This window comes from Ruditapes philippinarum, unplaced genomic scaffold (genome assembly GCF_026571515.1).
Source record: "Ruditapes philippinarum isolate M1 unplaced genomic scaffold, ASM2657151v2 ctg2951_1_1_1_1, whole genome shotgun sequence".
Classification (NCBI taxonomy): Eukaryota; Metazoa; Mollusca; class Bivalvia; order Venerida; family Veneridae; genus Ruditapes; species Ruditapes philippinarum.
In genome coordinates, this window is record NW_026860528.1 from 42069 (window position 1) to 55603 (window position 13535).

The 13535-nt window shown below is 31.5% G+C and overlaps 1 protein-coding gene across 1 annotated transcript in view; it reads left to right on the plus strand.

The window, feature by feature from the left end:
* LOC132760471 (hemicentin-1-like) overlaps window positions 1-13535 on the plus strand; it is a 32581-nt gene that overhangs the window by 5882 nt on the left and 13164 nt on the right. The window contains exons 3-11 of the mRNA XM_060752443.1: window positions 48-227; window positions 780-831; window positions 1362-1433; window positions 2871-2960; window positions 3438-3527; window positions 5382-5453; window positions 11048-11119; window positions 11637-11759; window positions 12892-13032. Of these exons, the coding sequence (XP_060608426.1) occupies window positions 48-227; window positions 780-831; window positions 1362-1433; window positions 2871-2960; window positions 3438-3527; window positions 5382-5453; window positions 11048-11119; window positions 11637-11759; window positions 12892-13032 (892 nt within the window). The remainder of the gene's footprint in view (window positions 1-47; window positions 228-779; window positions 832-1361; window positions 1434-2870; window positions 2961-3437; window positions 3528-5381; window positions 5454-11047; window positions 11120-11636; window positions 11760-12891; window positions 13033-13535) is intronic.

Consider the following 13535-nt stretch of genomic DNA (forward strand, 5'->3'; position numbering starts at 1 on the left):
ACGAACTATGTTGGTTTTGTCGTGACGCGGATCATATACTGTTTAAGGAAAAGAAAATTTTGGACGAATGTGTGAAGGCATCTCAACAAGAAGTGTATAAAATACTTCAAGATGCAGCAGTTTACCTGAAGTCCGCCACTACCACTGAGCCTGTTCAGAAACGCCAGGCTGTCAACACTACTGGGAATGAACTCGCGTCGATATTTGGAGAAATTGCTAAAACAGAGGTATTTCATTGAAAATGTTTTTTTTCTTATATATAGCGGATATTCAAGCTTTTTTCTATAACTACAGCATTTATTTTCATTGAGTGGTATGAAAATAAATATTTCATGTGTATGAAAATAAATCCGTTTATTATATACATTTTTCTCTTTATGACATTACAATTTGAAAGACTTTTCACTGGCAGAATTATAAAAAAAAGTCTTTCAGCAAAACACCAGTGAAAATACGGAAAATATGTTTAACTGCCATGAAAAATAAATTTTTACAGTGAAAATATGGAAAATGAAAATACGCATTTTATTTCATCAATATTTTTCAATGTTTCATTTATAATGTATGTAATAAAAATGTATATTTAAATGTTAATGATTTTTTATTATTTAAAAATGTCATGTGCTAATTTTTTACTTACTGAAATTTTTAAATTGTGAAAATTTGACCCAGAACAAGATAAACGTGTTATTTATAACTATAATAATAACTGTATAGAAATCTTCACAGAATTCATGTTATAATTGTATGTAAAAGGAATGTTTATGTTCGTAAAATAGGTTGATATTTTGACAAGATATTGCGGTAACAACAGTAAAATATGCTTACCAGGTATGTACCTTAATTTCATTTTTCAATGACCAGTTTTTGTTGTTCTAAAAATGTTTAAACAAAACAAGAATATCCATCTCTGTATTGGATTTGAACCCAGGGCCTCAAGTATAGGATTTGAAGCGAGTGCCTTTGGTATACCCAGGGCTTTAGGTAAAGAATTTTAACCCAAGGTAACTTGTAATCAACTTATCCGTTCCTGGAACCAACCAGTACTAAACAATGAATCTGCAGGAAACAACGGCTGGTCCCTGATAGGGTTTGAACCCACTTGGTCGGCAATCCTTATATGATTATTCCGACGTGCACTCAATCACCCTGCCACACTATTTTAGGACAACCCTCTTATAATTATAAATACATTGTACATGGCATAGATTTAGATGATCATATTTTATTGCTATGATTGATATTACATGTAAATGACCACCCTGTTTTTGTTGTTTTTTCCATCACATACATGTAAAAGTAATTTATTTATCTACACCACTAATGTTAGAATCTTATATTAATTATTCTTTTTTTTTCAGGGCAAAAAGGTGAACCTGGGTTATATGGTATACCCGGAGCTAAAGGTGACCATGGAGTTATGGGTCCACAAGGTCAGTTAACAAAAGTGTTGTTTGTATGCTTATGTCTTAGAAAATACTATTTGAGTTTAGGTCATCTGGAGCTGATTTATAATTATTAATAAACTGCAACGTTTTAAGGTACACAAACCCTGTCGATGAAAAGCTAGTTCACCACCAATTTGTGTGTGTATTTGAGTTTATTTATACTCGCCACCGGTTGCCCAGGCGAGTCCTCCAGAAGAGTATCAGTCATTTCATATTTTTGGAAGTTATTGCAAGATACAGATGTAGAAAGATGACTCAATTCCAGAAGCTTCCCCTGGTTCTTTAACGTGCAAATGGGAAAGATTCCCTTAGGTTAGATCACCAACTTTAGTTTTTGCATATTATTGTGCTCATTATCAGTATTATGACGTTGTAACAACACTGTTACAATACTATTATTCATGTATACCTTGGTATAATTAATTAATACACCTGTTGCATTCCATTAGATATATCTTTAACCTATCCAAAACTGTATATAAAACAGATTACTTTAAGGTCCACATTATCAGCAATGAATACAATTAATGTACATAATGAATATTATTTTAACTAAAAGTTGTCCTGGGATACTAGGATGCAGAAAAACATTTAAAAAGTAGAGCTGTTTAAGAGATGGAATTGTTTGAACACTGTACCATTTTGGAAGAAGCGTTGTTTAGACAATGTAACATTCAGAAAGTAGAGTTGTTTAAACACTGTCACATTAAGAAAATAAAGTTGTTCAAACACTGTAACATTAAGAAAGTAGTGTTGTTTAAACACTGTAACATTCAGAAAATAGAGTTGTTTAAACACTGTAACACTCAGAAAGTAGAGTTGTTTAAACACTGTAACATTCAGAAAATAGAGTTGTTTAAACACTGTAACACTCAGAAAGTAGAGTTGTTTAAACACTGTAACACTCAGAAAGTAGAGTTGTTTAAACACTGTAACACTCAGAAAGTAGAGTTGTTTAGACACTGTAACACTCAGAAAGTAGAGTTGTTTAGACACTGTAACACTAAGAAAGTAGAGTTGTTTAAACACTGTAACATTAAGAAAGTAGAGTTGTTTAGACACTCACTCAGACAGTAGTGTTGCTTAAACACTGTAACATTAAGAAAGTAGGGTTGTTTAGACACTGTAACATTCAGAAAGTAGAGTTGTTTAAACACTACATCAATAAGAAAGTAATGTTGTTTAAACACTGTAACATTCAGAAAGTAGAGTTGTTTAAAAGAAAAACAATGTAACACTCAGAAAGTAGAGGTGCTTAAACACTGTCACATTAAGAAAGTAGAGTTGTTTAGACACTGTAACATTCAGAAAGTAGAGTTGTTTAAACACTGTAACATTCAGAAAGTAGTGTTGTTTAGACACTCACTCAGACAGTAGAGTTGTTTAAACACTGTAACATTTAAACCTTTAAACAATTTACAGGATTAAAAGGAGAACCAGGAACTGGTGGTCAAAATGGAACCAAAGGTGAAAGAGGACCAACAGGTCCAGACGGGAAAGCAGGACTACCTGGTAATACATTTTATTTCAGAAATATTTGGCCCAATCTTTGAGTTTGTTTTATCATTTCTTTGTAATGTATATGTTATAAAATGTAAAGTAGGAAGACTTTTTTATGCCACCAGATGGTGGCCTTTAAAATTACACCGTCTGTCGGTCCGTCTGTCTCTGCGTCCCCACTTACACATCACTCATGTCCGGACTGTTACTTCGTCATGCATGGAAGGGTTTTAGAATACAGTAACTTTGCACAAATTATGATGATGTGTTTCATCTAAGAAAAATGTCCCTACATAAGTTTAAGGTCACACTTACAGTTTTGAGGTTCACATTTTTAAATTTAAGAATTTAAAGGTACACATATTTATGTCTGGACAGTAGCTTTATCATGCATTGAAGGATTTTAAAATAACTTGGCACAATTCTTTGAATATTTAATATTTTCTTCATATGTGAATATTGAAATGATAACAATTATTTTCAAAACAGGTCCTAAAGGAGATAAAGGTGAAAGGGGACAAATGGGACTGTATGGTGTTCCAGGAACTAAAGGTGACCGTGGAGTTATGGGACCCCAAGGTATGTTAACTTGCATTCATAGTTAAAGATCCTGTATGTCTTGATCCAAGTGGTAAACCTTTGTGTGTATTTGAGTTTATTTATACTCGCCACCGGTTGCCCATATGGGCGAGTCCTCCAGGAGAGTATTAGTCATTTTATATTTATGGAGGATAGTGCAATTACAGATACAGTACAAGAGTCAGATTCAGAAAGATACCCCAAGTCCAGAAGCTTCCCCTGGTCCTTTAACATGCCAAGTGTTTAAGTCTCGCGCTCCAACTGATTTAGCTATGCGGGCTGGTTGTGGTAAACCATACTAAGTGAAATTATATATATGTAGTACTACATAATTATGCAAAATAAAATAATTTTCAAACAACGAAGAATATGTTAAATATGTACCGCAAATATTTATGCATATTATATGTAATCATTAAGATATGTGCATTCATTTCTTATTGTAAAATTTGACTTAAACTTTATAGAAATGTTTTTTATTACCCCCCTTTATTTACATGAAATGTTAAATTCGGCAATATCTTTATAAATAAAGCTTTTTGGAACCTACAATATTGATAAATCTTATTTTGAGCATCATATTTATGATTTAAAACCATAAAAAAATTGTGTTACAGGATCTTTAACTCATTGACACAAAATAAATGTTCGTATTTAGGAAATAGATTAACCGCCTCCGTGGTCGAGGGGATAGAGTCGATGACTTCTAATCCAGCTACCTCTCTGGCGTGGGTTCGATCCCCGGGAGATGCTTTGGTAGTTTAGCGCGGAGGAAGGTAGTCTAGTACTGGTGTAACTCTCCAGGAACGATGGTTAGGAAACTACCCGCCTATATGACTGAAATACTGTTGAAAAAGGCGAAAAATGAAACAAACAAACAAACAAAAATAGATATCAGTTTTGAGTGTTTTGTAGAAAAATCATAAATGCATGGTTCGGGTTCAAATGCATAGGAAAATAATAACAAATAAAGTGTGCAGTGTTTTATTATAATACAAGAAAAGATAATATCTATTTCTATTCTTTCATGCTAACAAAAAGATGGAATTGATAAAGTATGTTAAACTACATTGAATGTAGAAGTTGTTTTCTTGCATAGCAGACTGGCGTTTCCGTTAGTTTTACCCATGCCGTCTTGCATGGGGGTGGGGGTGCCTGATGAGTTGTATGCTATACAACAGGTCATTAAAGCAAATTTTATGAATGAATCACGTTAAAATGGCGTCACAACTCTGGCTCCAAATTTATCAGAATTACCCCCTCCCACTTTGAACTGAGAATTTTAATGAAAAAAAGTTTTTGTTGTTGTTTTTTTAAAGCCCATCATGACTCAGAAATGCATTCATTTTTAATTTCTATGCTTTTATAGTTTGCAAAAAGTTACTCCATGTTTTTCATTTGTTGCTTTTTTGGATTAAATACAATTTTTATTGTGAATAAGTATTTTAACAGAAGTCAAGAGACTTTGATTACATTTTTGCTATCTTGACGACAAATTATTTCACGCTCATTTTTTTCAGGTAACAAACGTCTATAACATTTTAAAACCATTATTTACACATTAAAAAATACATGTTTACCCATTTTAAAGAAGCAAAATTCTGAGGCATAATGTTTTTTTTTTATTATTATTATTATTTCTTAACATATCTACTTCAAATATATTTTTCTTATGAATGTTGCTGATTTTCTAACCAGTAGGGGACTTTTGTACATCTTGCATAACATTAATAATTTCTTGTTTTTACTATCAAGCACTGTAAATTAACAAGCAAAGTGTCCTACTGACAGCGCATGTTTTTATATAATATATACTTTTGAGCATCAATTAGTGTTAACAATTTGTTCTTACAGGCATTAAAGGTGAAATTGGTCTTCCTGGATTGAAGGGTGCTAGAGGGGATCCAGGCGTAGGAGGAAGTCCAGGTATGTTTACATAATATGTGTTACTTAATAGTCCAGTACATTATTAATTGGTGTAACTAATTGTAATTATGTTTATGAGTTTATTTCATTTATTCCATAAGGCTATTCGCCCATGATGGCACTGCAAGCATACATATATACAGTAGGGTGAACGTTTCGGTTGTCAAAAATAGCGTTTTTCGTGCGTCCGTTTTTCGTGTAACGTGCGTGCGTATAGCGTGCAACGTGCGTTTGCTGAAACGCTTTCTCAAGCGTGCATCGTTTACAAGCGTTTAACGTTTATCGTTTTCCGTGTATCGTTTTTCGTTTATCGTGCGTCTGAAAGCGTGCGTTTCTTATTCCCAGAAACGTTTAGCGTGCGTCTGCGTTCGTCTAAGCGCTTAAGTACCGTGTTTTGCGTCTGTTACTATTGAGAAGTAAAAGAATTTCTTAGATAGATATATTATGTAAATTTGTTGTTTCTTAAACATGTAAGAGATATGTTCTGTGTCCCTGTCAAAGAATAGAAATATTATATAAAGAAGTATTATTGTGATATTTACATTAAAGTTTTAAAGTTTGTGACCTCGCGGTGAATAATGGTCAGATTTCTACAAGCTTAAAGCCGAAGATCAATTAGTTTTAATCCTATTTTACATACGCATAAGATATAATTACTAATTAATTGCAACATTTTTGATATTTAATTCAGCAAACAGATGTTTATATGCGTACCAATATATATTAGATACGAGGTTCGTCAGACATCAAATGATGTGATCAGACTAGCACCCCACCCCCTTTACAAGTTCATCTTCTGACTTTTCATCAAAGACTGTCCGAATCCTATCCGAATACTATTTAGGGTGATAATTATTTTAGACAGTTCCTTCCTATTTTTCTTGACGGATTTATATTGATATGTAACAGCCTGGCAGGCACTCGAACCCCTGACACTCGGAATACGATTCCGCGGCTCTTGAGTTCCTCTGAGCTATTCGGCCGCTTACACGTTTTACTTGTTTAAATACTGAATAGTTATAAACCTACTGTGTATGCAAATATTTCTTCGAATTTCCCAGGCTTACTTAGCATTGTGAATTAATTTCTAGCTGGGATATACAAATGTTTGTCAGTCACAGGGTGAGAAAAAAGTGCATCCTGACATGTACTCGAACCCGTGACCGTCTAAATACTGTACCGCAGCTGTACCGACATTTGTTAATAGTTACATTATTTGTACATGTATAGTGAACATTTTACTAATTATACATTGTACATTGTACTATTTCTATATTTTTGTACAAATAAAACTAACTAGATATTTTTCTAGATAAAAAATTCTATGGTGGCTAAAATATAGCATGTTGAACTGTTTAGACATGTAATCACAACAGACAGGCTAAGCCACCCTTTACAAAATTCCCCTATCTGTCAGCTCATAATCAAGCCATAGACTACTATTTTTGTATGTGGCCTGGGCTTTTACTGGTCACTTACAAACCGTATAACACTGATAGCGAACAGATGCCCAGGCTGGTCTGGATCCATGCTGGTCGCAAACCCATTATGTTGCTTTTATCGTGACGGGGCTCAAATATATCTTAATCTTATATGAGGTCAATAATATAACCCACTTTGATAAACATATATAGCTTTCTTGACTTTTATTCTGTATATTATCTAAAATCACTTTTAAGGTTTATCAATCCGTAATCATTACTTAACATAATACTCCTTGGAGATACCTGAGATGAGCCTGTGTCGCCCTTTGCTAACTTAAAAGTCTATAACCTATCCATATATAACCATATAATTCTTTGAAGATTTTTCTCAGCTGAGTAAGATAGGTATGCTGTAGTCCCAAGTCACTTGTTTAACTTCCCTCAAGTAAGTTATAAACCTAGACATAACTGATAAAATTCTAACTATAATATACTTAAATATCACCTATGTATTTATATAAATTTACATAAACCCATTTTGCATACTAATATATCTTTTGGGACTTGTACAATTTCAATTGATTGTAATTTTGATTTTCCTACAATATCAATTTAATGCTTCATAGGTAGGTCAGTTCATTAAAAAAATCATTAATACAAGATCCCTATGAAAAGTAATGTAATTGATAACTCTTCCAAATCAACTTTATTAATTAAAAGCTTTCATTAGATGACTTAAAAAAGAAGATTTCAATAATTTTCCAGGAAAAATATAAATGTTATAGTAAATTTTATCTGGACCCCAACTATTAAAGAAAGCAGTGCCACATAAAATGTTGATACACCGGGTAATTTTACCTTAAACTTAACCTCTTAGGAAATGATACAGAATTTTTTATATAACATAAATCTATTATATTAATTAACAAACATATGTAATTGACTAAAATAAGGTAGTCCTAACAAATTTCATTACAAAATATGAGAATTATGGCAAATCTCCTAAGATGCCTAAATGTCCAAGATCACTAAATCACAACAAAATATGAAAATTTTACCTAATTAAAAGAGCCTTGGAAATTAAACAAGGCTACAAGAGGAACATTAATCTATCATATTAATTAACAAACGTATCTAATTGACTAAAGTAAGGAAGTAAAACCAAATTTCATTACAAATTATAAGAGTTATTGCAAATTTCCTAAGATACCTTACTGTCTTGAGATAGAACACCAATTCACTACAAAATGGGGATTGTTACCTTATTATATCAGCCTAGGAAATGAAACAGAATTATAAGTGCAACATAAATCTATTATATTAATTAACAAGCATATCTAATTAATTAAAATAAGAATATCTCAATAAATTACATTGAGTATTCAAAAAATTATGGCTTATTTCCTATGATGTATAACTATACAAGCTAACACACTAATTCATTAAAAATGGGAGTAATATTACCTGATTATAACCTCATGGTAAATGTATCAAAGTTATATAAGCAACATAGTATTATTATATTAAGTTAAACCTACATCAAATTGACTTATATAAGAAAATCCCAACTAATTTCATTGCAAATTATGAAATAATGGCTAATTTTCTATAATGCCTTATTAATAACTTTACCACACTAAATCATTGAACATTTGGGTAAGTTTACCTTGTTATAACCTTTTGGTCACTGAAACAAAGTAAGTAAAGCCAAATAATGTTATACTATCAAGTAACTACTACATCTATTATAAATTGACTAAAATAAGAAAACCCCATTGAATTATATTGACAATGAAGAGAGATAAGGTAAATTTTCTATGATGCCTATTTGTTCAAGCAAATACATTACATATTTAAAAATGGGGGTAATTTTCCCTTATTATAACCTCCTAGGAAATGAAACCAAGTTAGTAAGATAACATATCACTATAATATTGAGTAACAATTACATCTGTTTGATTGATATTGAAAAAATCCACCAAATTTCATTGAAAAATAAAAAAAAGGTATGGCAAATGTCCTATAATGCAGACAGAGGTGTTCAGATCCACTATCAGTAAGGAAGTGTTCCCTTCCCTGTCAGGGGACCATTACTGGCATGGTATAACTATATGGAATCACAAAAAAGATACTGTAAAACTGATTTTTTCAATTTTACAGCTCAGAACTATTCACTAATGAGGGGACATAAGATAAGTTAGTTAACATAAACCCGTTTAAAATACATGAATGGCTAGCTATCATTTAACCCTTTCCCTGCCAGAGGGTTATTGTTTTATTGTTCACCTATTTGCCAGAGGATTTTCTAAGAAATTACTATATTATTAATTAATATAATTATTATTATTTGTTATTAGTATTATAATAATTACATATGTTTCCAAATCTGTTAGTATAATAATAATTATTGTCGATGGTATAATTTTCTTTATATTTATTATTATTTTTATTTTTATTATTATTAATTTATTATTATAACTATTATTTTTATGGAAACGGCTAAAGCCGTCCATATGGCAAATACACCGAAAATAACAGGGACGGCTTAAGCCGTCCCTATGGCAGTGAAAGGGTTAAACAAATCACTAAACGATCTAGCTTAGAAGTTGTTAAAAATTTATATGATAAGGATATTTTATTAACGTTTAGAAACGATTTCTATTTTGCATGCGTTTTAGCGTGCCTATATCGTGTAGCGTATTTCGTTTTGCATGCGTTTGCGTATTTCGTTTCATAAAGGGTGCGTGTAACGTGTGTTCGTATAGCATGTAACGTGCATGTGTTTTTTCCGCAACGTGCGTTTTGCGTGTAAACTGAAACGTTCACCCTACTGTATCACATACACAAAATAAAGACCTTTTAAAGTTTAAAGACTACTATAAGAGTAGTTTTTCATTTACACGCCTATAGTATAACGCTACCATTTAGCCATCTTTACATAATGTTTTTATAACGCTAATGAGGTCATGTCAAATTATATGCATGGATGTGCAGTACCATATTTACTGAGTGGCAAAATCGGCACTGGTGTGTGATAAAGCATATTTATACGGGGAAGTCAAAAACCGCGGGTCCGGGCTTTTCACTTGCCGGGCTATAGACTACATGTGTATATTTAAAAGAAAATCAATTAAAAAAACATGTACAATACAAAGTGAGCATGATTTATGTGCATAATACAACGAACAAAATAAATATTAGATCTACAGAAACTTTCATTGGAGAAGGTCAAGCATGACATAAGTAAGCTTAATATTCTTAATAATTTCATTTCATATCATTTAAAATATGACTTTAATATAAATTTGTTTAGACTAGTAATCTGAAAAACATTATTTTCTCCTTAAATTACAATCAGAATTTGTATATATATATACATCGAGATACTTGTAGTAATTATTATCTTTCTCGTAAAAAGAAAGATAACCCTTGCATGAATTTAGTACAATAATAACAATATTTATATATATATAGTATAACAAGAACATACAAATTACATCCATTTTAACTACCAAACTTTATATTATGTTCAAGTGCTACAAGTTTGTTGACAAATTTACATTACATTTACAGAATATATTTTTGTTTGATTATATATACCATGTATTTTGTCTCATCATATCGATAAATTTTTCTTGATTGTAGTACATTGTTGGCAAAATTATTAATCTATTATAACTTATTATCAATTTATTTCATTTATTTTGACTTGATAATAATTCATTTATTATTATTTAATTTAGTGTGTTAATATATATATATAACAGTAATTTGTAAGCTGTTAGCTAAATCGACAATCCTAGGGTAGCATATACTACTTTATTTTATAGTTATGTATTTGTTGCATTTTTGTGTTATATGCAGTAATTGGACCCCATTCGAAATAAGCTTTTATAGCTAAATCGGCAATCCTAGGGTTACATAAAACTTATTATATTTTACAGTTATATTTTTGTTGCATTTTTGTGTTATATGCATTAATTGTACCCCGATTTGAAATAAAGCATATAGCTAAATCGACAATCCTAGGGTAACATGAAATATACTAGTTTATTTATAGTTCTATATTTGTTGCATTTTTGTGTCCTATATATGCATGTTGATTTATGTGACAATATATTATTTGCGTATGTATAATACTCTGAATTTAGCGATACAATATTACTTCAGGTTTACCCGGTCCAAAAGGTGAAAAGGGAGACGATTCTGTTGTTTCTGCTACCCCATGTTGTACAAGTCTAGGTATCAGATAATATATTTTCTAATTACCTCCCTTTATTAACAAGAAATGTTAGATTTGAATGCTATTTGGAACTAACAATATTGATAAATCTTCATTTGATCATCATAAGTATGATATAAAACCATAAAAATTGTGTTACAGGATCTTTAGTATATTTTCTGTTGTAATATGTAAATTGCGTTTTGTCTAATTGAAACTGACAGTTACTTAAAGAACATTTCCTGTCAATTATGATACCCTGGTACATAAAGACATAGCAACTTGTTTCAGTTACAGCAAACAAGTGAAATGATTAAAATGTTTTTAAAAAAACATTCAGATCTGTCGAGTGGTTTATTTAAAATATGAAATGATTAAATTGTTTTTATTTATGTTAAATAAAACATTTTACATATGTTGGGTAGTTTATATTACAATGTTAATTGTAGTACAGAACATATTTAATTTATACAACATAATCGTTCCTCAAATATATATATATATAGTATTAAAGGCACATGATTTTTACATGTACAGGTATTCCAGAGTTTAAACAACAAGTTGAAGAAATTAAGGTGACTGAAGGATCGAACGTGACACTGACCTGTAACCCGGCTGGTTACCCACCTCCCCAACTCTCCTGGAACCCTAATCCATCCGGTATGAACTTTACAATTGCTTTTGTTTAACCCAAATCCATCCGGTATGAACTTAACATTTGCTTTTGTGTTATACAGGACTACAGATTTTATGAGACAAGTGAACAGTTTAGAGTTTTTTCTATAGCAAAAGAATAAGGGACCAAGGCCCCTTTCTTAAACAAAAGAAAATAACAAAAATGCCCCTTATTCCCCTCATTTTGACAAATCTGTCAATCTGTCCTCAAAATATTGATTTTAGCTGGAAAACTTACAATTTCAAATAGTATCTTCTGCTCAAGCTATTTAACTATATATGAGCCGCGTCATGACAAAACCAACGTAATGCGTTTGCGACCAGCATGGATCAAGACCAGCCTGCGCATCCGCGCAGTCTGATCAGGATCCATGCTGTTCGCTATCAGTTTCTCTACCTGTAATACGGTTCGTAAACGAACAGCATGGATCCTGATCAGACAGCGCGGAAGCGCAGGCTGGTCTGGATCCATGCTGGTCGCAAACGCACTATGTTGGTTTTATCGTGACGCGGCTCATTTTTTAGATGCACAATGTAGGGTTATCACTGTACAAACTGTTGGTAAAATATAATTTAAAGTGAACACAGTTTTATCCAAAAATTCAACTTTATCTTTATTGAACATTGCAAGGTTGCCTTTCTGGACTACAATCTTGTTTAGGAGTCATTTTAGACACTATTTTACTATATTAACAAATTTAGATCAGAGTAGAATTGTTTTTACTTTGATATTTAGAATAAGATATTTTGGACAATTTTACTATATTTAAATTGTATAAAGCTATATATATCTGATGAAAAAGTCATTGTTTGGATTTTAGAAAAGAATACTTCCAAAATGCTTGTTTGAAATTGAAATGGCAAAAATTGCCTTAAACCGAATGGCGCATGCACAAAGTTATTGCTTATCGGATAAAACCCTACCTAAAATAGCAAAATAATATTTTGTTCTTGAACATTTTATTCTGTTTTTTCACATGTGTGTTAAATGACAGAGACATTCTATGTTACTCCTTTTTCGGGAATCAACCAAAGAATAATGTAACCAATATAATTCTACTGTTGATAATTTTTTATGAAAATATTTCATAAAATATAGATTTATACCCTTTAACAGGTTTAGATCAGACTAGAACGGCTATTTCACCTAAATCAATCACGATGTCCAATCTTCACGTGACAGACAGTAAGATGTACACGTGCTTGGCGAAGAACGCTCTTGGGGACTCCGAGAAAAACTTCAATCTCAAAGTTTATCGTAAGAAAGTTTTAAAGTTAAAGTTTTTCTGTGTGGTTTTATTCATGTGTGTATTAAAGCTGCATGCCTCCAGATGAGCAAAAATATTTCAATAAAATCAAACTTGAGAAAAGTGTACTAAGATTTTAGAAAAAGTAAAATTATTCAAGATTCATGTAATAATTTACATGTTATGTGCAATTTATGATTGATTTTTCAGTATTTATAATTATATTTCTACTTCGTTACCAGTAAGGGCTATTTTTGCATATTTTGCCCACTTTTTAGTATTTTACGTGGGTTGTCAGTGTCACTGATAATGTGTAAATTGTTTCCTTTTAGTAATTCACTAGATAACACATTTTCAAAATTTTCATGAAAATAGCATGAATCTGGAGGCGTTCTGCTTTAATGCATATTTATAACTGCATTGTACAAGGTATTATAATAAGTATGACAGTGTGTGATAATTACAGTGTAGAAGTACAGTGTTGCACATAGTGAATAAATTGCGGCATTATATT